At 40.1% G+C, this 25,380-nt stretch overlaps 1 protein-coding gene across 1 annotated transcript in view; it reads right to left on the bottom strand.

Moving 5' to 3' along the window:
* The window catches only part of LOC124594148, a 114,611-nt gene that overhangs the window by 15,241 nt on the left and 73,990 nt on the right, over positions 1 to 25,380 (bottom strand). The window contains exon 3 of the mRNA XM_047132504.1: positions 20,617 to 20,738. Coding sequence (XP_046988460.1) covers positions 20,617 to 20,738 — 122 coding nt within the window. The remainder of the gene's footprint in view (positions 1 to 20,616; positions 20,739 to 25,380) is intronic.

Below are 25,380 nucleotides of genomic sequence, written 5' to 3'. Positions count from 1 at the left end.
AAACCCTTATTCACATGTAGCGATTTAAAGAATCTGCGGAACATCTAATCTCGAATTGTCGAGCGAGTATTCGAACTGCATCCCTGCCAAACCTACTGAACTGCTCTTAGCGACTCCCATTTGGAGTCACGTGCAAAAACTGTAATGAACGTTCCTTTTAATGGGACTCTTTATCCTTTACCCTTATGATGAATTTTAGGCTTAACTATCAGTTCTTATCTCTGCTAGCCTGCACATAAGAACCAACAGTGCCAGTTACCTCTACATAAATCTTGAATGGAAAAGATGTTTACGACGTAAGGCGATTCGTCAGAATATATCTTTTCCGTACAAAGTAACTATTATTGAGTTATGTCTTTCATGTTCATTCAATCTATATTGACAACTCATCGCTCCTACTGACGAACAAAGTAAATGTTCAGGCTTACGCCCGTGAATGACAAAGAAAAACAGGCATTTTTTTTGAATACTTCATCACGTAGCATCCTCTCAGTGTATGAATCGTCTGAAGTCCTATTTTATTTTAGTGAAGTACTCAATATGTGCATGGATGGATGTTGTTTTCGTTGCTGCATAGATTAACGCCTCTCCCGACACTATCAGAAGGCCTGGATAAATATCGATGAATAGGTTGAATGACATGGCAACACTACAACAGTGGTCTTCAGTACACTACAGTATATCAAAATAAGGATTTAATATTTGAGACTCATAATTCATCTGAACTATGATTACCATTGTCAGAAGTTTGACGCGGATCGGAGAGAACATTTTAAAATTAATGTCTCCAGTTATATTGTCCTTTTAGTATAGTTTTCCCTCTTGGCACAAGGGATTTTACTGTTTTATGTACTTAAAACACGATAACTGAGGTCTGGGTTACATTTTATAAAGACTCCTTGGAAAAAAAAATTGGTTACTGCTACTACTAGGCTAATTACTGTTTATCTCTACAGGACCTTTATACTGAAATGTTTCCCACACCACCTTGTATCGTCTTTCTATGTGTGTGAGTAACTGTATGTTAACTGTTGTGGGTAAATACATGCAGCATACACAGGGCGATGTGTGAACCTGATAGCGACTACACGCTTCCGCTGTTATAGAAATCTGCTCCATTTCCTGTAGATACCGCGTTGAGCTGAAAGTGGTAACCAAAGTACGGAGAAATATTCTTCGGGGCTCTGTTGCATAGCATAGCAATCAGGTTGGTTTCAGTTTTGAGAAATGTCCTGGTACAATCGTGGATTTGAATGATCCATTAAGTGACTTCTTTTCCGAAGGAAGCATCGAACTAATTCACTAGAACAGAACGCTCCCGTCGGAACTGTTCTCAATCTGGTATTTATTATTAAATCACAATATAAAAATACGCTGGTTGTAGAATAACACGTACCTTTTTGAAATAAACAATACTTTATTGCCGGCCCGAGTGGTCGAGCGGCTCTAGGCGCTACAGTCTGGAACCGCGCGACCGCTACGGTCGCAGGTTCGAATCCTGCCTAGGGCATGGATGTATGTGATGTCCTTAGGTTAGTTAGGTTTAAGTAGCTCTAAGATCTAGGGGACTAATGACCTCAGAAGTTAAGTCCCATAGTGCTCAGAGAAATTTTGAGCCAATATTTTATTGTTCTATTAACTGATTTCCTTCCATATAGATATATATTTTACAATGTGAATCAAAAACTCGCAATGGCGTCGATTTTTACATCGAAAGAATTGCTCTCTTCTAGTAATATTACTCTTAACAAGAACAAAAGCTCTGTATCCTAAGAACAATTATGTGAGCGCTGACCTCCACAGAGTAATAAACAATATCTTTGTCTCTCTCTCTCGCACTATCATAGCAAGCTACGCTGCATGATACATCATAATTTCTTCACTTTTTATCGCTTACAACATTATCGCCATCAGAATCACTATTACTATTCGCGAATACTTCGGCAGACGTTCAGCCACCCACTATTTTCTCACATTAATGGTTTGTTACACCAATCTTTCCGGTGTATACTTACTTCTTACATTCGTAATTGACGTCTTCTTAAGTTTTGAAACCTTTCGGTTATTTAGCAATTAATATACGTCTACTTTCTTCATTTACAATATCTTTACTGTCACGTATCGCTCTCATACAGCGCTGTTCAGACTTTTGTTTTATTCTATCATCTTTTTCTTGTTTGAGTCATCAGTCTTCTCATTGGTTTTGAGAAGACTCATGCGCCAACCTCTTCATCTCAGAGTAGCACTTGCAACCTACTTCCTCAATTATTTGTTGGAGGTATTCCAATCTCAGTCTTGTTCTACAGTTTTTGCCTTCTACAGCTCTCTCTAGCACCGCGGAAGACATTTCCTGATGTCGTAACAGTTGTCCTATCATCATGTCCCTTCTCCTTGTCAGTGTTTTCCACATATTCCTTTCCTCTTAGATTCTACGCAGAACCTCGTCATTCCTCACCTAATCAGTCCACCTAATTTTCATCATTCGTCTATAGGAACACCGCTCGAAAGTTTCGATTCTCTTCCGTTGCTGTTCCCCGACAGTCCGATTTTCGCTAACATATAATGCAGTGCTCCAAGCGTACATTCACAGAAATTTCTTCCTCAAATTAAGGCCTACATTGAATACTATTAGACATCTCTTTGTCAGGAATGCCTTTTTGTCAGTGCTAGTCTGCTTTTGATGTCCTCCTTGCTCCGTCCGTCACTGGTTATTTTCCTACCGAGGTAGGAGAATTCCTTTACTTCATCTCCATCGTCACCATCAATCCTGATGTTAAGTTTTTCACTTTACTCATTTTTGCTACGTCTCACTACTTTCGTCTTGTTTCATTCAGCAGATCATGTGTTTATGAAAAAAGTTCAGGGCAATCGTAAAATGCGTTTTAGACAGATACGTGCCGAGTAAAACTGTGAGGGACGGGAAAAACCCACCGTGGTTCAACAACAGAGTTAGGAAACTACTGCGAAAGCAAAGAGAGCTTCACTCCAAGTGTAAACGCAGACAAAACCTCTCAGACAAACAGAAGCTAAACGATGTCAAAGTTAGCGTAAGGACGGCTATGCGTGAAGCGTTCAGTGAATTCGAAAGTAAAATTCTATGTTCCGACTTGACAGAAAATCCTAGGAAGTTCTGGTCTTCCGTTGAATCAGTAAGTGGCTCGAAACAGCATATCCAGACACTCCGGGATGATGATGGCATTGAAACAGAGGATGACACGCATAAAGCTGAAATACTAAACTACTTTTTCCAAAGCTGTTTCACAGAGGAAGAACGCACTGCAGTTCCTCCTCTAATTCCTCGCACAAACGAAAAAATGGCTCACATCGAAATAAGTGTCCAAGGAATAGAAAAGCAACTGGAATCACTCAACAGAGGAAAGTCCACTGGACCTGACGGGATACGAATTCGATTCTACACAGAGTACGCGAAAGAACTTGCCCCCCCCCCCCCCCCCCCTTCTAACAGCCGTGTACCACAAGTCTCCAAAGGAACGGAAGGTTCCAAATGATTGGAAAAGAGCACAGGTAGTCCCTGTCTTCAAGAAGGGCAGTGGAGCAGATGCGCAAAACTATAGACCTATATCTCTGACTTCGATCTGTTGTAGAATTTTAGAACATGTTTTTTGCTCGCAGAATCTACTCTGTAGGAATCAACATGGATTCCGGAAACCGCGATCGCGTGAGACCCAACTCGCATTATTTGTTCATGAGACCCAGAAAATATTAGATACAGGCTCCCAGGTAGATGCTATTTTCCTTGAGTTCCGGAAGGCGTTCGATACAGTTCCACACTGTCGCCTGATAAACGAAGTAAAAGCCTACGGAATATCAGACCAGCTGTGTGGCTGGATTGAAGAGATTTTAGCAAACAGAACACAGAATGTTGTTCTCAATGGTGAGAAGTCTACAGACGTTAGAGTAACATCTGGCGTACCACAGGGGAGTGTTATGGGACCACTGCTTTTCATAATATATATAAATGACCTAGTAGATAGTTTTGGAAGTTCCATGCGGCTTTTCGCGGATGATGCTGTAGTATACAGAGAAGTTGCAGCATTAGAAAATTGTAGTGAAATGCAGGAAGATCTGCAGCGGATAGGCACTTGGTGCAGGGAGTGACAACTGACCCTTAACATAGACAAATGTAATGTATTGCGAATACATAGAAAGAAGGATCCTTTATTGTATGATTATATGATAGCGGAACAAACACTGGTAGCAGTTACTTCTGTAAAAGGTAGAGCTGGCAGAGGCTGCAAGTAAGATGGGGCTGGACGTTTTAGCTGTTAGTGACATTCGGGTAAGGGATGAGAAAGAAGAAGATGTGGGAGAATACAAGGTCTACTTGTCAGGAGTCAAAGCAGGAATAGCACAATGGGGTGTAGGGCTTTACATCAGGAAAGAAATGGAACCCAGCGTAGTTGCAATAAGGTATGTAAACGAACGACTGATGTGGATAGATTTGACAGTGTCTAGCAAGAAAATTAGGATTGTGTCAGTATATTCGCATTGTGAAGGGACTGATCAAGATAAGATGGATAGTTTTTATGAGGCACTCAGTGATGTAGTTGTTAGAGTAAAGGACAAGGTCAGTGTTCTGCTCATGGGTGATTTTAACGCCAGGATTGGAAATCGAACAGAAGGGTATGAAAAGGTTATGGGTAAATTTGGAGAGGATATGGAGGCCAACAGGAACGGGAAACAACTCTTGGATTTCTGTGCCAGTATGGGCTTAGTAATCACAAACCCCCTTTTTTAAACATAAGAACATTCACCGGTATACGTGGGAAAGCAGGGGAACCAGATCTGTCATTGACTATATAATAACAGATCAGGAATTCAGGAAGGCTGTGAGGGACACACGTGTATTCAGGGGATTCTTTGACGACACTGATCATTATTTAATCTGCAGTGAAATTGGGATTGCGAGGCCGAAAGTGCAGGAGGTCAGGTCCATATGTAGGAGGATAAGAGTGGAGAAACTTCAGGATAAGGAAATCAGGCACAGTTACATAACAGCGATCTCAGAAAGGTACCAGTTAGTTGAATGTAGTCAATTACAGTCATTGGAAAAGTAATGGACAAGGTACAGGGACACAGTACTAGAAGTGGCTAAAGAATGTCTTGGAACAGTAGTGTGTAAAAGTAGGAGGAACCAAACAGCTTGGTGGAATGACACAGTCAAGGCAGCCTGCAAAAGGAAAAAGAAGGCGTATAAAAAATGGCTACATACTAGAACTCAGGTAGACAGAGAAAGTTATGTTGAAGAAAGAAACAAAGCCAAACAGATAATTGCAGCATCCAAGAAGAAATCTTGGGAAGACTTTGGAAACAGGTTGGAGACATTGGGTCAAGCTGCTGGAAAACCATTCTGGAGTGTAATTAGCAGTCTTCGAATGGGAGGTAAGAAGGAAATGACAAGTATTTTGGACAGGTCAGGAAAACTGCTGGTGAATCCTGTGGATGCCTTGGGCAGATGGAGGGAATATTTTGAAGAGTTGCTCAATGTAGGTGAAAATACGATCAGTAATGTTTCAGATTTCGAGGTAGAACGGGATAGGAATGATGATGGAAATAGGATCACGTTTGAGGAAGTGGAGAAAATGGTCAATAGATTGCAGTGCAATAAAGCAGCTGGGGTGGATGAAATTAAGTCGGAACCCATCAAGTACAGTGGAATGTCAGGTCTTAAATGGCTACACAGGATAATTGAAATGGCCTGGGAGTCGGGACAGGTTCCATCAGACTGGACAAAAGCAGTAATCACACCAATCTTTAAACATGGAAACAGAAAAGATTGTAACAACTACAGAGGTATCTCTTTAATCAGCGTTGTGGGTAAAATCTTCTCAAGTATTGTTGAAAGAAAAGTGCGAGTATTAGTTGAGGAGCAATTGGATGAAAATCAGTGTGGGTTTAGGCCTCTTAGAGGTTGTCAGGACCAGATCTTTAGCTTACGACAAATAATGGAGAAGTGTTATGAGTGGAACAGGGAATTGTATCTATGCTTTATAGATCTAGAAAAGGCATATGACCGGGTTCCTAGGAGGACGTTATTGTCTGTTCTACGAGATTATGGAATAGGAGGCAAACTTTTGCAAGCAATTAAAGGTCTTTACATGGACAGTCAGGCAGCAGTTAGAGTTGACGGTAAACTGAGTTGATGGTTCAGAGTGGTTTCAGGGGTAAGACAAGGCTGCAACCTGTCTCCACTGTTGTTCATATTATTTATGGATCAAATGTTGAAAACAATAGACTGGCTGGGTGAGATTAAGATATGTGAACACAAAATAAGCAGTCTTGCATATGCGGATGATTTAGTTGTGATGGCAGATTCGATTGAAAGTTTGCAGAGTAATATTTCAGAGCTAGATCAGAAATGTAAGGACTATGGTATGAAGATTAGCATCTCCAAAACGAAAGTACTGTCAGTGGGAAAGAAATATAAAAGGATTGAGTGCCAAATAGGAGGAACAAAGTTAGAACAGGTGGATGGTTTCAAGTACTTAGGATGCATATTCTCACAGGATGGCAACATAGTGAAAGAACTGGAAGCGAGGTGTAGCAAGGCTAATGCAGTGAGCACTCAGCTACGATCTACTCTCTTCTGCAAGAAGGAGGTCAGTACCAAGACTAACTTATCTGTGCCCCGTTCAATCTTTCGACCAACTTTGTTGTATGGGAGCGAAAGCTGGGTGGATTCAGGTTACCTTATCAATAAGGTTGAGGTTACGGATATGAAAGTAGCTAGGATGATTGCAGATACTAGTAGATGGGAACAATGGCAGGAGGGTGTCCACAATGAGGAAATCAAAGAAAAACTGGGAATGAACTCTATAGATGTAGCAGTCAGGGCGAACAGGCTTAGATGGTGGGGTCATGTTACACGCATGGGAGAAGCAAGGTTACCCAAGAGAATCATGGGTTCAGCAATAGAGGGTAGGAGGAGTCGGGGCAGACAAAGGAGAAGGTACCTGGATTCGGTTAAGAATGATTTTGAAGTAATAGGTTTAACATCAGAAGAGCACCAATGTTAACACTGAATAGGGGATCATGGAGGAATTTTATAAGGGGGGCTATGCTCCAGACTGAACGCTGAAAGGCATAATCAGTCTTAAATGATGATGATGATGATGATGATATGATAAAGCTCGGACTTGTAGGGTCTTGCTGTCTTCAGAATTGTGTGAATGACATTTTCCCGCAAGTCAGATGATATGTCGCTTGACTCATACATTCTACGCACTAAAGTGAGTAGTTTTTTTTCCACTTCCTCCAATGATTTTCGAAATTCTGAAGGAATATTAGTTATACTTCCTGCCTTGTTTGATTTTAAAGCCTCCGAAGCTCTTCTAAATTATGACTCTAATACAGGATACCCTATCATTTCTACATCAATTCCTCTTCCATTTTCTTCCCCACCAGACAAATCTATCCCTCACAGAGGCCTTCAATGTACTCTTTCCACCTTTCCGCTCTCTCTTCTGCGTTTAAGAATTGAATTTCCGTTACAATCTTAAAAATACAACCATTGCTTTTAATATCACCGAAGGTTATTTTTACTTCTACATGCTGAATCAGCCCTTCGACAGTCATTTCTTTCTCGGTATTTTACATTTGTCATGCAGCCATGTCGTCTTAGCTTCTCTGCAAGTCCTATTTATTTCATTCCACAGCGACTTGTACTTCTGTATTCTCGCATTTCCCTGAACATTTCTGTACCTTCTTCTTTCATCGATCAACTGAAGTATTTCTTCTGTTACTCTAGCTTCTTACCAGTTAGCTTCTTTATATCTATGTTTTTCTTTCCCACTTCTATAATTCCCCTTGCTAGAGATGTCCATTCCTCATCAGCTGTACTGCCTACTGGGTTATTTCTTATTGTTGTATCTACAGCCTTAATGTACTTCAAGAATAGCTTGTCATTCCTTAGTATTGCCGTTTCTCACTTCTTTGTGTATTGATTCATTCTGACTAGTCTCTTAAACTTTGTCTGCTCTTTATCACTACTACATTGTGATTTGCATATGCTCCTGGTTAGGCCTTACAATATCTGATCTCCGTCTGACCATGACGTAGTCTAACTGAAATCTTCCGATATCACCCGGTCTTTTCCAAGTCTACCTCCTACTTTTGCCATTCTGGAACACAGTGTTTGCTATTACTAGTTGAAATTTCTCACATAATTCGATTACTCTTTCTCCTCTCTCATTCCTTGTCCCAAGCCCATATTCTCCTGTAATCTTTTCTTCTGCTCCTTCCCCTAAAACTGCATTTAGTCTCCCATGAAATATAGAATTTCGTCTTACTTTAGGTAATGTATTACCGTTTCAGTATCCTCATACATTCTCTGCGACGTCGGCGTGTATACCAGAACTATCGTTTCGGTGTTGGTTTGCTGTCGATTCCGATAAGGACAACCGTATCAACCAACTGTTCACAGCAACAGTCTTCCCCGTTAGCTGAGTGGTCAGTGCGGCGGAGTGCCACTCCAAGGGGAACGGATTCGATTCCTGGCTGGGTACGGAGATTTTCTCCGCTCAGGGTATTGTGCTGTCATCATCATTTCATCCCCATCTCCGACGCGCAAATCGCCCAACGTGGCGTCGAATGCAATACGTACATGCCCTCAGCGGCCGAACTTCCCCAAATTGGGGACTCCCGGCCCACAATGCCGTACGCTCATTTCCATTCACAGCAACACACTATTTACCCTAGATTCCTATTCATAAAGAATCCTACTCCCGTTACATGATTCTTCCCCTGCTGCTGACATTACCCAGTACTCCTGAATTCCTTGTCTCCTTTCCATTTCACGTCACAGACGCCAACTATATATAAGATCGAGCCTTTGCTTTTCCACTTTCAGATTTTCTAGATTCCCTACCACGTTCAAGCTTCCTACATTCGACGCCCTGACTCGTAGAACGTTATCCTTTTCTTGGTTATTCAGTCTGTTTCTCGTGGTCACCTCCCCTTTGGCGGTCCGTTTCGGAGTTCCGAATGGATAACTATTCCGGAATCGCTCGCTAATGGAGAGATCGCTATCACGCTTTTTCAATTTCGTGTCATATAGATACAGGTTACGCGTCTTTAACGTTGTGATTTGCATTTCCTTCTGTATCCTCGTGCCGTTGGTCATTGCTGATTCTTCCAATTTTAAGGGTATTTTCCCACCACAAGGACAAGAGCGCTAGCTGAATCTCTGCCCGCTCCTCCGCCCTGTTTGACAACGCCGTTGGCAGAATGAGGTTAACCTCTTATGCTGGAAGTGTTCGGTGGCCAATGCTGATTATTAATCTAAATTTAAGTGCTGGTGGGTTTCGAACCCGGGACGAAGGACGGGTACTTATCAAATACGCCCCTAGACAACATGTTGATTGAATTTGTACATGTAAATTAATACTATAGATGAATATTGTTTCGAATTTGTGCAATAATATTTAGTTATATAATAGCCATAAATTACACATAGATCCACTGTGAGTGTAACAATATTCAGTTTCCCTTAAGGTCGTAAACTGCAGTTATAATTTACTATTCAAACAGTTGTGAAGTAAATATTAACTCTTTTTTCTCTCAGTTAGTCGCTTTTGTCGCACGAAATGACATGTAGTTTTGTGTGTGCAACCAGTCGTGTCCATCAATTCAGAATTGTCTTTTAACTTTCAGGAGTACGTAAACTTTTTGATGTGCTGTGTCATGCCTCATCTGCATGCAGGTAGGCACGGAATGATACACAGCATTGAACTTAGAGGTGCCATAGGGAACGGCTGTGTTGCGAACTCATATACATGAAATATATACGCATTTGATAATACGGATCACCATCAGCTATATAATGGAACGACGATAGCGAAAATTTGTGCCGGACCGTGACTCGAACCAGGATTTTCCGTTTATCGCGAGCGGTCGCCTTACCGTAAGGCTATCCGAGCAAGATTTCTGGGCAAACCCAAGCTTCCATGTGTCGTCAGCAGTGTTTCTACAAACTACCCTCGTACACTCACTATGTATATTGCTATACAGGGGAGGCATTTTAACTGATAGACGCTTACACGGTACCGGTGGTTAGAAACTGTATTGCAGGTCCTGTGTTGTTTACAAGGACGATGCAAGGTTCATTTAGAACGAACTTCGCATTGTCCTTCTGAAAAACAGAGGCTCAGCAATATCGTATTGTGAACACAGTCAGTAGCTACTTCTGCCCAGAACTTGGGCTACACTCGATTTGCACTATTAGCTGAACGTATACATTTCTTTGTTTCATTGCAATAAAAGTGACTGTGGTCTTTTATAGAGTGATTCAATTTATTTGAAATAATGCGAGCTCATCAGACTCTTTATCTGCCGTACTGGCAGATCACAAGAATCAGATGACTGCAAGTCTAGTTGGTAGCTGATTTATTTTGATTTGTTGTAGCTTTAAACTCTTGCATATGCGAGTATGTACTACTCTGGCCTCTGTTTCAATAAATTCAGAACCTACAAAATCTTCCATGAAACTAATGTTGATATCTATGATATAATTTTCTCCGAAGCTTGAGGAGTACATTACTCATAGTAGCCTCTATAAACGCTAAAATCAATAATTTCTTTAGGATTTGTAAACATAACAATAAAATAAATGTAGTAGTTTGCAAATAGTAATAGCTCCTGGAAATCTGTCTTCAGATGACAGCACTGCAACGTTTTTAGGCTTCAAATTTCTCGGATTGCTAAATTCAGCAATTTTTTCCGTGTATCAAACTAAAATATCACGCACGTACTTCTAGCAGTTGTTTAGGGCAGCATATTTTGAATGGATAGCAAGAAGAAAGAAATGGTTTACTCCGGAAAACGATTTTGTACCATTTTTGTAAGTGAAATGTGAAATTTTTTCAAATTATCTAGTTATAGTAGACCCAATGGGGAAAATATACGTAAACAAGAAGGATTATGAACTTTAAAAATGGTCCGCTTTGTCAGTTTATTGTATAGATCAAAATCCTAAAATTTAGCGTCGTTCCTAATTGTATTTTCGTATTTTTATAAATAACTGAATTTCTGATATCATGGCATGGAGCGATAAGAACGGTGGTCTCGGAGCTTGCTCGTAGAGTGATGGATGTAAAAGGGTGATTGAATAAATAATGGTCCAAACTCTTTACAGAGGTTAATATGTACACTACCTGTAACGTGTGGGTAGCATCTTTAATTGTAAACAAAACGGTCAAAGGTTTGAACCATAGCACTGTTTGAATTTTAAATAAAGACTCATCGGATATCTGGCGTAAGAAGTCCCTCTCATTCTGCTAACGGCTTTGTCAAAGAGAGAGGAGTAGCGGACTGAGGTTCTAGCACTTTCTTGCTCTTGGAGTGGCAAACTACCCTTAAAAGATGAAAGAATCATCAGTGATCGAAGCCATGACGGCAGAAGGTAATGGAATCCGCTGCATTAAAAACACATAAAGCGTATCCACAGGACATACGATCTGTAACTGAAAAAGTTTCGTGATGACTTCTCCATTGGCGAAAGTTTCCTGGTTAGCTCCAATAAGGAACCGCGAGAGTGACTGTTAAGACAGAGGTGACCATGAGAAAGAGGTTGAATAACCAACGAGAAGCTAGTGTTGTCTGAGACGGGGGGTAGGAAGCTAGAAAAGACTGGAAAGGGGAATGATAAGACTTAATCTAGCTACGCTGAGCGTCATGGAAGTGAATTGGAAGGAGGCAAGAATTAATCGCCAGGCAAGACTAGGGTAATATGAAAGCAACAGAAAAATGTTATAAAAGGAGTAGGACTCATTATGAATACGAAGGTGAGACAGAGAATGTGTTACTCTAATTAGTTCATTGACAGGGTTGTTCTCATCAGAATTGACACAAAACCCAGACCAATAAAACTAGTTCAGTTATACCTGCCGACGTCGCAAGCAACAGATGAAAGGATAGAAACGTTTATGCGAGTTTTGAACAGCTAATTGAGTACGTGAAGCGAAATTGAATTTTAATAGACGTAGCTGGACTGGAATGTGGTTGTAGAGGAAGGAGCAGAAGATTAGATGCAGGAGAATATAGGCTTGGCGGGGGGAAAGGAGAGAGGAGCATGACTAATTGAGTTCTGTCATAAATTTCAGATGGTAATAGAGATTACTGTGTTGAAGAATCACAAGAGAGTCAGGTTCACGTGAGTTGTAGAGCAAAGCAAATGTCAGCACAATTTGTTAGCGCAGGTTGCATACGCCAGCGGCGAGCGTACATTCAAGGCTAATCCTGTTGCTTTCTTTTGACTGACAGATCCAGGACATATCGTTCCGATAATCGGATTATGGCCCCTAGGAATAATCTTTCCTTCTGAGAAACCTCCCCCACTCCCCCATATCGCTTATTATAAAAAACTTACTGAATACAAGGAAGTGTTTTGAATCAGTTTACTTGCTTGTCTAAAGAATTTGCTACGAAGTTAAATGCAACGTATGGAACACAATGACGAGGCAGTATAAAATATTTAAACAATTGGGGAGCTACTTTTGTCCCAATCATGCTAGGAATGCCGTCAATGTAGCTCATCACACGTAATTAAACTGTACAAAATCTTTTGATCGTGTTGCAAGCACAGTCTTCCATCGGCCAAGAGGGCTGCATCGCATTTTCCCGCATGGACAGCCGCACTACACCGACTTGTGCTCCAAGCCTAGTAGAGCTGAAGTCACTCTAATCCCCAAAAAAAGTTTCAGGCTGTGACAAGCCTTTAATATTTCTTAGCTGACAACTTCCTGTCAAAACAGCTTCCCTCTCTCTCTCAAGGGACCACATCCTGTATTGTGCCATTGCTGGACTTTCACACACCATTGGTCACTATCTTATTCGTCTGCAACCAAAGCAGCGTTTACCATGTAAACCTCAGTCGTGGACATCTTGGAAATGTATTAGAACAAATAAGCCCTCGGCCACAAATATTAAGTCAAAATTGACCAGGTTTCGACGCTACTACGAGCGTCGTATTCAGGATTAGACTAACTGTTCTAAAACATATTAGGTATAAAATACATTAATAAAATTAAAGTTTGCACTGACTGGAATAAGAAGCAGTACGTACAAGTAACACATTAAAAAAGATCTAAGCTGGAAAGGCGACATCATTAATAGTTATGAGATGGAGAGCCACTAAGGGTTGCTTGTACTGTGAACAAGGATTGCCACAGGAAATGTTCCATCACTGTATCAGATTTATTGAGTAATTAATTACATCGTCACCCTTTGTGTGGCCACTTTTTCCATGCATCATATTGGTGGATACAAGGACTGGAGTATCTGGTGGGATTAGATTCTACAGCCACCTGGTTTCTAAACTCTTAGATTTTCCTTTTCCCTGGCCTCCTATTGATGCATAGTGACACTGATAGGTCATTTGGTAGGAAATAGATGAAAATTCCAAAATCAGCTGAATTGCATGATATGTCTGTAAACAATCTGTGGAGGTGATGGACTGGTACGTGTGCTTGAAATTCCATTGTCAGAAACAATAAATTGTTCAATTGGGAAACTGATCATAACTTTTTCTGTTTTCCCTCGTTCCTTGGTTGCTTCATAATTCGTGGACATATGTTCCATCTATGCAACTAATGGAAGAGAGTTTATTGCCGTGCTTGTTTTGCTTCTTTTATTTGTGAAGCATCTTCAGTGGCTTGTACTATATCTTCATATTTATACACATAACAAATGTATTATGTGGTAGTTATAATATCCTACTATGTTACATTTTGTCATGTTTTACTCTTGTTTCTTAGGTTACACTTAACTTTTGTAGCACAAATGTCGTGATGTGAAATTATCGTTTGATATTACTTACGATTTCCAGTGCTGTTGGCCCATGTGTGTGTTCTTGGAGATGTATTCATTAGTCGCCATGTCCTAGTTGTTTGATTTCAGGTGTTTTTTCAGCCACATTCCATTCAGCACACCACATACATCAATTGTACTTTACATATTGTGTTCAACATGAGTGTATTTTCGGTGTGTGTGTGTATTTGTGTGTGTGTGTGTGTGTGTGTGTGTGTGTGTGTGTGTGTGTGTGTGTTTGTGTGTGTGTGTTTGTGAGAGAGAGAGGGAGAGAGAGAGTGGGAGAGAAGAAGAGAAAGAGAGAGAGAGAGAGAGAGAGAACAAGAGAGAGAGAGAGGGTGGGGAAGGAAAGATATATTAATTATTTATTCTGGTTATGTTTTGGGTATCTCTGAGTGTTATTAAATTTGTGGTTAAGATGATTAGAGAGTTACTGCTTGCACGCATTCGTTCACTGAGTATTTTCTTTTTCACTGCGATGGCTCTGCGTATGTGAAAGTTTTCTTGCAATGTCAGCAGATTTTTGTTGTGATTATTCCCTCTAATAACTGTCATGACATTTTCCATGTTGGATGGTTCATGTCCGTGTTTTACCCGGTGTTCGGTGAAGGCAGAATGGCTATTCTCATATTTCCAATTGTTTATATGTTCCTTATATCTAGTTTTGAAGTTCCTACCTATCATCTCCCGATATACTGATTTACATTCTTGGCACTCTTACTGGTGTGTACCTGCTCCTTGGTATTTATCTGGTTTTTAAGCAATATGTAATTCCTGTTTCTTTAATATATTTACTGTTTTGTGTGTTGCTTTGTGTTTGTATGTTAAAGTACACCATTTTTTTCTTTTAGTCATATCATGAGTGTAACTGTTTTGTGTGTCTATATGTGCTGTACTGTTTGCGGGTTTCTTTGCTGTTTGTATTCCTGCTTAATTGTATTTTAATTCTTTTGTTGAGATAAACAAAACTAAGACATCACACATAGAACCGAAAAGCACCAACGCTCAGAAACCAACCGAAGGTCCACAGATCCCTTATTCCGTTGAGGCGTCTTATTAAATTCATGAATGCAGCATCATGCCACAAAAAGCGGCACTCACCCTTTTTACACACAGAGTATACACACATCAGTACCGAGAGCAGACACAACAAAAGCAACTGAAGAAAACTTACTTACTTACAACAAAGTACCTGCAGACAATATTAATGAAATGAATAAAACACTGAAGGCAATCACATCCCAAAATAATTTACCATTAGAAAAGCAATTTTGCTGATATGAAGGTGGGCTTCCATCGCTATCCCCAATAGCAGAAACACTGGAAAACATATTCATCAACCACATACGAAAGAAAATCCTCAATTCAGTCGTCACAAAGAAACGATAAAATTTTTTTGCTGGTACAGATATGTGGATGACAGAATCTGTATGGTAGATGCCGCAACACAGAAAACTGATAAACTTCATTAGGACATAAAAAATATAAATAAAAGCAATCAGTTCACCATGGAAAAAGGAATACAAAAGCAAATACATTTCCGAGATATTCCAATAAAGAGAGACACCAATAAACACATATTTGATATCTTCAGAAATCCGATAGCAACAGACGGAATTATACATGCTTCATCCAACCATCCATCAAATCAAAAATTCGTAAACCTACGTGACATGTTATGCACAATGTATAACATCCCACTCAGCAGAGGAAGCTATACTACTGCCCCTCAAAATTGCTACACCGCGATGATGACGTGCTACAGACGCGAAATTCAACCGACAGGAAGAAGATGCTGTGATATGCAAATAATTAGTTTTCAGAGCAGTCACACCTACAACGTGCCGACAAGAGGAAAGTTTCCAATCGATTTCTTATACACAAACAGCAGTTGCTCGGCGTTGCCTGGTGAAACGTTGTTGTGATGCCTCGTGTAAGGAGGAGAAAAGCGTACCATCACGTTTCCGACTTCGATAAAGGTCGGATTGTAGCCTATCGCGATTGCGGTTTATCGTATCGCGACATTGCTGCCCGCGTTGGTCAAGATCCTATGACTATTAGCAGGATATATAATCGGTGGGTTCAGGAGGGCAATGCCGAACGCCGTGCTAGATCCCATGGGCCTCGTGTCATTAGCTGTCAAGATGGCAGGCATCTTACTCGCATGCCCAGGCGTATCAGGGCTGTTATTACGGCCAGAGATGGTTGTTCTGCATCCTGATTTCTCAGGATCTGTGCACCCAAATTGCGTAAAAATGTAATCACATGGCAGTTCTAGTATAATATATTTGTCAATGAATATCCATTTATCATCTGCATTTCTTCTTGGTGTAGCAATTTTAATGGCCATTATTGTATGTAAAATAATTATAAGCAATACAAGTAACAGCCACGAACAATGATTACAACACCCACATAGTAAAAAAACTCAACTAAATAGTTAGAAAACGACTAAGCAGTGACTTGCAGTGACACTGGTGTCTCTTATAAAGAGAATTAGGACCACTCCACATCGTACAGGAACTGGGAGTAGGGCGAGGATTTTGCTATTGCATTGAGGTGGATTTCCAAATTACATAAAAGTACTGGAGCCCAACCCGTCTCCAGCCATCCTGATTTAGGTTTTCCGTGATTTCCCTAAATCGTTTCAGGCAAATGCTGGGATGGTTCAAAGGGCACGGCCGATTTCCTTCCCCATCTTTCCCTAACCCGAGCTAGCGCTCCGTCTCTAATGACCTCGGTCGACCTGACGTTAAACAACACTAATCTAACCTAACTGGAGCTCAAAGTACATCTGCATCCCTCGGATGCATTCATGTCTGTCACCCAAATGTTCCTTCTATTCCTGTTATTTTATAGCATCCAACAGTGAAAAACTAAAAGCTATAAATACTATGCTATTGTCACTTGATAAGATTGAAGTCATCTCTTCTGATGTATCGAAAACAAACCTGCATGCTGACATCAAATATATGTGGCGATCCTGTAAAATACACAGGTATTGGTCCACTAGAGCAGGTGGCCAATAATAATAATCGCTTGCACAGACCAGTGTAAAGTTTCATCACCCATGTTGTAGGAGTACCATATTCCACAGACTATCAGTCGCATGACGGGGTCCCTGTGTTGTTCTTTGACACGCAGTTTGACACAATAACACATCCAGTTTTTCACACTGCCATTTTTTCCCCATTATGATTTTGCGGTCCGTTTCAGGTGCTAAACTGACATTAACGTATTCCAGTCCACTGGCTCTCACAAAAAGCTGGACATCGATGGTGTAAACTACGCTGCTTCCACAACACACAAGATGGTTGAAACAAAAGTCAGAGGCGATGTTTCTTATCGACAAAAAATGCGAAATGCATCAGAACATATGGAAACTGGAAGAGTTTGTGGAATTTTGAAGCGTTTCCAAACAGCTGCCTGAAGGTCTACATTTAATCTCATCTTTCACAGTGACATGTAGCAGATGTCTAGGTGTTCCATTTCGGTTGGTTACTCATATGGCAGTCATGTACGCAATCACTTTATCATGCAGGCCATCACCAGAAGATGTTGCTCCCACCAGACTGCTTCCATCTCAGAGAAGTGGTATATCTCAGTCATCATGTAGTAATCAACAGCACTGCAATAGGCACCAGTGTTGATCGTGCTATCAATTTTAGCAATTTTACCATTTTTTCCATGATTTCAACGCTTACCAGTGACATGACAGCATGGTTTCCAGTGGCTGTACCACCATTAAACCATCCCTTCATTACTTTCGGTATACTGTATACTAGGTTGCTGAAGTAGATAGATGATTGTGCAGTACGTCCATTTATGGTTAATTCTAAAAACAAATACGCCTAAGTATGCCAGACGATGCCCTCTATCGATGCAGTTACGTTATCTACACATTTCTAGCACTTCGATCATAGTGCGTAATTTACGATTACGATTTCCCATCTTTCCCTATATGGATGGGAGTCACACAGCATACTCGCATTCTTAGGATAAATTCGGAGATTAAAAATCTCCCCATACTGTCTTTGACCAGTTCACCATGCAACACTGTCCTAGATTTAATTTGCAACTAACCAGAAGTAGTAGGGTACTATACCCTGCTCGGCTGATGGAAAATGATGTGTACTTTGCTATCAAAAGGTTATCAACAGATAATTACATGCAATGAGTTATTTCGACAGTATTCCTTGCATGAACAGGACAAAAAAAGTGCCTAAATTTTTTAAATATTTCATACTGCATTGCGAACCTCAAAATATTTACATAATCAGTATTCCACATTTTGCATTCAATTTACCTGCATTTTTTTAAATGACTGTATACACTGTATTCCAAAATGTGCCTTGTATCCAACAAATTGTTTAGATAAAGGTCATTCCACACATTACCTTGCCTACCAGAAATAGTTCAAAGAATATTCCATGCATTGCAAACAGTTTCCCGGCAGTTTCTGTAAATAAATGGATAAACTATATTCCATACACCACCTTGTATCCAATAAATCCTTGATGTAAACAATATTCCACGTATTGCATTGTCTATCAGTAATTGTGTAAACAATATTCCATACAATGCAATCGATTCCCTACCAACAGCCAATCAACTGAGCCTTTTTCCTGCAGGTTTCCAGATGGGCGATGAGAGGGGAAGAGCTAGTGTTTCCCAGAGGGGGATAGGTTAATTAATTGATCAGCTTATTTGATTAGTCGATCAATAAAAAGTCAAGGTGTGGTTGCATCAGCGAGGGGAAATGCCAGAGGGTTGGGGGTGAATGAGGGGGAGGGGGAGAAGACGGTGGAGGCTGAGGGGTGGAGGGAAGATATCTCAGAAGGACAGATTAACCCTAAAGGGCCATAATCCGCTTAGCAGAACAATACATTAGGGACCTGTCAATCAAAAGCTGTATGCAGCCTGCATTAACAAAACATTCTGATACTGGCATGACCTAGTACTCACTTGGGAAAAGCCAGGAGACAGAAGAAGGTTTAAGTTAAATTACCTCCTGGTCAGGCAGAGATTGCAGAATGAGATACTGCACTGTAAATATCACCCAGGGAGAGATATAGACTCAGATCACAAGTTGGTAATGATGAACTTTAGCCTGAACTATTAGTGAGTATAAGAAATAATGCGGAAAAAGTGTTACAATAAAGTAGAAAGAATGAAGAAATTCGCTTGAAGTTCTCTGAGGCTATAGATACTGCGATATTAAGTAGTCCGGTAGGCAGTTCAGTTGAAGAGAAACGGACATCCCTAAAGTTGGAGAGAAACACTTCGGTACAAGGAGGTCATGGCGAAGAAATCATAGGTATCAGAAAAAGCACTTCGGTTGATCGATGAAAGAAGGAGTGCAAAAATGTTCAGGGAAGTTCACGAATACTCATTAACGAATCACTTAGGAATGAGCTAAAAAGGAAGTGTAGGGAAGCACAGGTAATATTCAATATGTACAACAACAAGAGGGATGAGTACGACTGGAAGAACAAGTACGAAGTCCATGGGTTAAGAAGGGTGTAAGGCTGGGATGTAGTTTCCGCCTTTGCTTTTCAGTTTATATGTCGAAGAAGCAATGACTAAAATAAAAGATAGATTCACGAGTGGGATTAAAATTCAAGGTGAAAGGATATCAATGATAAGAGTCGCTGATGAAATTGCTTTCCTCAGCACAGAATAAGGACTGACAGTAAATGGAAGAAAGAAGGAAGTAATGAGATGTAGCAAAAACAAGAACAGTGAAAAAGTTAACTGCGTAATTGGTGATCACAAAGTAGGTAAAATTAAGAAAATTTTTCTATCTAGGCAGCAAAATAATACTTGAGAGACGTAGCAGGGAGTACATAAAAAGCAAACAAGGGCATTCGTGGCTGAGAGAAGTCTACTAGTACAAAACGTAGGTCTTCATTCAAGGAGGAACTTTCTGGGACTATACGTTTGGATGACCGCATTGTATGGCAGAGAGACATGGACTGTGAGAAAACCAAAATAGGAGAGAATAGAAACATGTGAAATGTAATGCTGCAGAGGAATGTTGACTTCGGAGAGAAACTGGTGACGGACAACGTCAAACCTATCAAAAGACTGATAACTTTAAAGAAAACCTTTAAATGCTGCAAATTTTGTATCTCTTCTGCATGTGTGCGAAGTTATGAACCGTTTCGTCGGATGGCATTACTGTAGTGTACCGTGGAAGTAGCGTCAGCGCAAGACAATTTTTATAAGCAAAATGCTGCAACTGAATTCTTTATTACTGAAAAAGAAACCGTGGAGTGCACCCACAAACGTTTGTGCCCAGTGTATGTAATTATAGTTGACTGCACTATTGAGCGATGAATAACAAGGCTTAAAGAGTCAGAAGGACAGCTCGGTCATCGGCCACGTTCGGAATACCTTCATAGACAATGCTCCCGGCACCATGAGAAACATGGATGCTATTTTTTTTTTTTTTGCCGGATCCTCTACATGAGGCAAAGTTTGAAGCTATCCAGAGAGTAACTAAAGCAATGAAAAGAGATCAAGAGAGTTTACCAAAGGCCAACACATACTCTTACATAATGCTAGCATAAAGTTGGTGAACATCATGGTGACTATGTAGAAAAACAGTACACTTAATACTGGCATGAAACGCTGACACTTACGAGCAAATGTATTCTGAAAAAAGAAATTGTGGAACATTATTCATAGATTGACCATTGTACTTTGAAAAGATACCTTTCTTTGTCCTTTCTTAGGCGCAGATATGAGTTGAACATAACTATTTCATTTACTTATTGCGTAGAAGTGTACCTCCTCTGGTTATGTGGTTGATAAACAGATAATCCTCCGCTTTAATATGAGGAAAGCTGAGATCTGTTTCCTCGTTGTTGCCTTTATAACTCGATACTGAGACATGTCTTGCAGATACGATACTGACCAACGGCAAAGCAGCGCAAGCACAGAACTTACTTGCATCCGAAGGCTGGGTCACTCTACTTGCGATGTGATAATTGAATAACACGCAACTAAACAGCTGATAACAAAGGTCATAGTGGCAATGACTGATACGTTGGTATCTGAGGTCACTGGAGCAATACGTACGTTATGAAGGTTGTAATTCATTGCTTATTAAATTACGCTACTTGTCAATAAAGAGTATAGAAAGGAATTTTTGAAGCCATAATTTATATTAGGCAATCGTTTTCGGCTTAGAAAGTCACTTGATAGTAAATTGCTTCCTTCTCTATAAAAGATATTACATACAACGAGTGCAATTCAAAAGCAACACGCCGGATAGCCACACACTTTATCACGGCCAAATCAGTATTCTGTGAAATGCGCTGTCCCCGGATCGAATTCGCTTGTTGGATTAACGACGAGGGCTGTTGTGCGGGCCAATCTGGAGTGGGTTTTTAGGCAGATCGCCACATTGACTAAATCAATGCTGCTCAGCCTTTTTAGGCATCAGCCGTATAGCACACAACTTAGTCCATTTAGAAACCTGCTGACTTGAAAATTCGTAAAGGTCTGAGCATAAAACAACACCATAGCCAAAATTAAAAGGTTTAACTACACGAAAAACGTAAAGGGGAGTTTTCTGTCTGTTAAAGATTGTAGGCCTACTACTCGATTTTCCAAATATTACACACTTGAAAAAATTACAACGTACACCATCATGAATGTTGAAAAACGTTCAATGAGATATTTGGCTTTACATATCACTGCAAAGTTTATTGTGATTTGGTGAATAAATGGTCGGAACCATCCTTACACAGTCTCAAAGGTGAGGATCAGTCAGTTTATTTGTACATTAAGTGTCATTATGTTCATCGTTGAAAATGCTGACTGACGTAGGTGACCCAAGAACCAACAAAATATACAATCGTACTTTTGCAAGTAGGCTGTTTTGGTTTTTATATTAGTAACGCCACGTAGCGCTCTGTATGAAAATCACTGGCTGGACTGTGTGCAGTCTATGGCTAGTTTGCATTGTTGTCTGCCATTGTAGTGTTGGGCAGCTGGATGTTAACAGCACGTTGCGTGGCGCAGTTGGAGGTGTGTCGCCAGCAGTGGTGGATGTGGGGAGAGAGATGGCGGAGTTTTGAAATTTGTCATGAACTGATATATATATTATGATTATTAAGGTAAATACATTGTTTGTTCTCTATTAAAATCTTTCATTTGCTAACTATGCCTATCAGTAGTTAGTGCCTTCCGTAGTTTGAATCTTTTATTTAGCTGGCAGTAGTGGCGCTCTCTGTACTGCAGTAGTTCGAGTAACGAAGATTTTTGTGAGGTAAGTGATTTGTGAAAGGTATAGGTTAATGTTAGTCAGGGCCATTCTTTTGTAGGGATTTTTGAAAGTCAGATTGCGTTGCGCTAAAAATATTGTGTATCAGGTTAAGCACAGTCCTGTATAATTTTTAAAAGGGGACGTTTCATATGTCGACCCTTAGCCTAGGATACCTCACTGGAATCTTCTGATTTTTTTCTTGTAGTTTGTGTAATTAATGTAGCTTTTGTTTATTGCTAGCGCGTAATTATAGAGAGAATTTCCGTTGTAGTTGTAGTTTTTCATTGTTGTACACAGTTGTGGCATGCATGTAAATTTGCACCAAGTATTTCGCAGCTTACAATTAACTAGATATTATTTTCAGTGCTGTGTTAATGTGTTCTCTTATTTTTGCTCTTCAAATTGTGTTTTTCTGTGTTGTCGTGTGAAATATTGTGACAATAATGGCGTGTGAAAAACGTAATACTAGGCTCCAAAGTAAACTGAGAAATAACAGTGAAGACGAAAGCAGTGTGTTAACGCCACCATGTAATGAATTAACAAATATTCAAAGTAGTAATTTGGTAACTGTGCATAGGGAAATGGAGCGGGCGTCAAATAATGGTGTAGGCAGTGAAACAATTAGTGAACAAGGAAGCATTATCGATCGATCGGTCGGCAACAGCTCGCCTCAGGATTCCGAAATGACAGGACACAATCTTGCAAATACTGTAGATTCAGGTTTTGCGTCCTCACCGTTTTCTCAAATAAATCAAGACACATTTTCTGCTTCTCAGAATGCGAATACTTCCGGTTCAAATGCACTGCCGAATAGCACTGAGGAACATGTTTCAGGCACCAGTGCACTGTTATTACAGTTAATGTAACAAATGGGACAAAGGATACAAAAGTTAGACACAACACTTGAACAAAATCAGAAACAAATGGGACGAAATCTTGAAAAGTTAGACACAATCGAACAAAATCTTCAAAAGTTAGACACAATGGAACAACACCAGAGACAAACACAGCAACAGTTAGACACAGTGGAAGAAAATCTTAAAAAGTTAGACACAATGGAACAAAATCTTCAAAAGTTAGACACCATGCTTGAACAAACAAGTGAAGATTTAACTACTGAGTTACATAACATTGAATCGAAATGTCAAAAAGTCTGTAATGACGTAAAAACACAAATTTGTGAGCATTTTCAACCTATTTTTTCGCGGCATGAAAATGCATTACAGAATCACGAAGCAGCCATAAAAGAACTGCAAACTATTGTTCATCAAAATCATGAGACCCTGCAAGCTAAAATTGACTCAGTTGCATCTACCGATTCGGTTATGCAACTTGCAAAAACTCAAGAAAACTTAAAGGACACAGTAGATACTCTGAAAATTGGTTGAGAAAGGCACATGGAGGAAATTAGTTCATTATCAGAGAAAGTAGTTGAACTTTCGGATCAGCTAAATAATTTATCTACGAAGGTAGATGATAATCTGAATGACACAAAACCGGTAGTCTTCAATGACACAGAAGAAAGCGAACAAATTAGGAAATTCAAACAAAATCAAAATCAAATCAATATACAGTGCAAAAGAGAAATCCGGGGAGTGCAAGATCAGTTGGCACAAGTAATACAAGAATTACATATTTCAGAGGACACTCGCGCTCCAGTACGGGAAGAGGGGCTTGGAAATACGGAAAAGTCTCAAAATAATAACACAGGGCATTTCGGAAACTATGAAAGAAATTGGCAAGGTGCACTGAATTTTGAGATGGAACCGCCGACACCACGTAACAATGACCGATATGCTACTCGCCTACACGATGATTTTGACTATAAGCTGTTCATTACTACACGTAAATTCAAAACATTTAAGAATTCCGGCAACAACATTCATCCACGAGCATGGCTTCATCAATTCTCTCATTGTTTTCCTTCCAACTGGTCATTGCAGCACAGATTAGAATTTATGTGTGGCTACTTAGAGAATGAACCAGCTGTAAGAATGCAATCGGTCATTCACGATTGTCACAGTGAAGGAGAATTTTATCATGCCTTCCTCTCAGCATATTGGTCTCAAGCTACACAAGACCGAGTAAAACATAGCATCATAATGATGAAACATTTCGAACAATCTGAATTCTCCAGTCCTGTGAAATATTTTGAAGACATGTTGCACAAGAATCAGTACCTGTCAAACCCATACAGCCCCTCAGAACTCATCCGCATTTGCTTAATCAAATTACCTGAACGTTTACGACATATTATTTTGGCAGGACGTTGCAAAGACGACATTGAAGCTTTTCAGGGACTCTTACAAGAATTAGAAATTGACATTGACAATCGAGGGACGCGAAAACAGGAGAACAACAATTACACGTCACATCCGTCACAATTCCGCGATGAAAGAAATAATAACTGGACATGACAAGGCTATTCTCACAACACAAATCGTGACCAAAACAGACACCACCCATATGACAACCACTGGCAGAGTAATAGTTACAGAGAAAGTTCGCGTTTCCGTAGTAATGAATATGACAGAGACAATCATAGAAACAGACAATATGCTAACCAGAACTATTATTATCAAGGGGGACAGAATAATTTCAGATGCAACAGTTCAGCGCGCAGTTACGATTCAGGGAGAAATTCTCCACCACGTGACCGACAACAAAGAAACTGTGGAATCTACTGACATGATGACAGGCGATATAATCACCTGAATTTTATCGGAACTGGCGGGATTCAAACCGAGCAGGGCACTCTCGACAAGGTGAATTTGTAGAAGTTAGGTCTCCTAATCCTAATAACGACGCGCGCCAACAAAGAAACAGACAATGACTTGCACCGCAGGCAGCCACGTGCGCCAGCTGGCTCAGGGAAAAATAACATAGATGCTAACCTTGAAAAAAATTCCAGTATTCTTTACCGACATATACCACACGATGATTCCGTTGAAGCTGGAGCTCTGCATAGTAGTAAGAGTAAAGGCTTGCACCACATTTCACATGTAAAACCGTTTATTGAGAGATAATCTATTTTTTTGTAATTTAGTCTTTGCCATAAAATTTTTCACTTCACATTTCTAGTATGCTTTGTTAGACTTAAGAAACTGTTAACATGCAACAATGTTTGAAGTTAAATATCCAGTCAAGAACCAAGAGAACATATTTAAACAGAAATTACGAATGCATTGTTATGGTGAACAGACGACACAGCGTTATTGTGTGTGTACATTCTTGCTTGTTAGTTGCACGATTACGTAACGACTATAAGGCTTACGTACATA

The sequence above is a fragment of the Schistocerca americana genome, chromosome 2 (genome assembly GCF_021461395.2).
Source record: "Schistocerca americana isolate TAMUIC-IGC-003095 chromosome 2, iqSchAmer2.1, whole genome shotgun sequence".
Taxonomy (NCBI): domain Eukaryota; kingdom Metazoa; phylum Arthropoda; class Insecta; order Orthoptera; family Acrididae; genus Schistocerca; species Schistocerca americana.
Note: the sequence above shows the minus strand (reverse complement) of the source record. Positions and strands in the feature narration are given on the sequence as shown.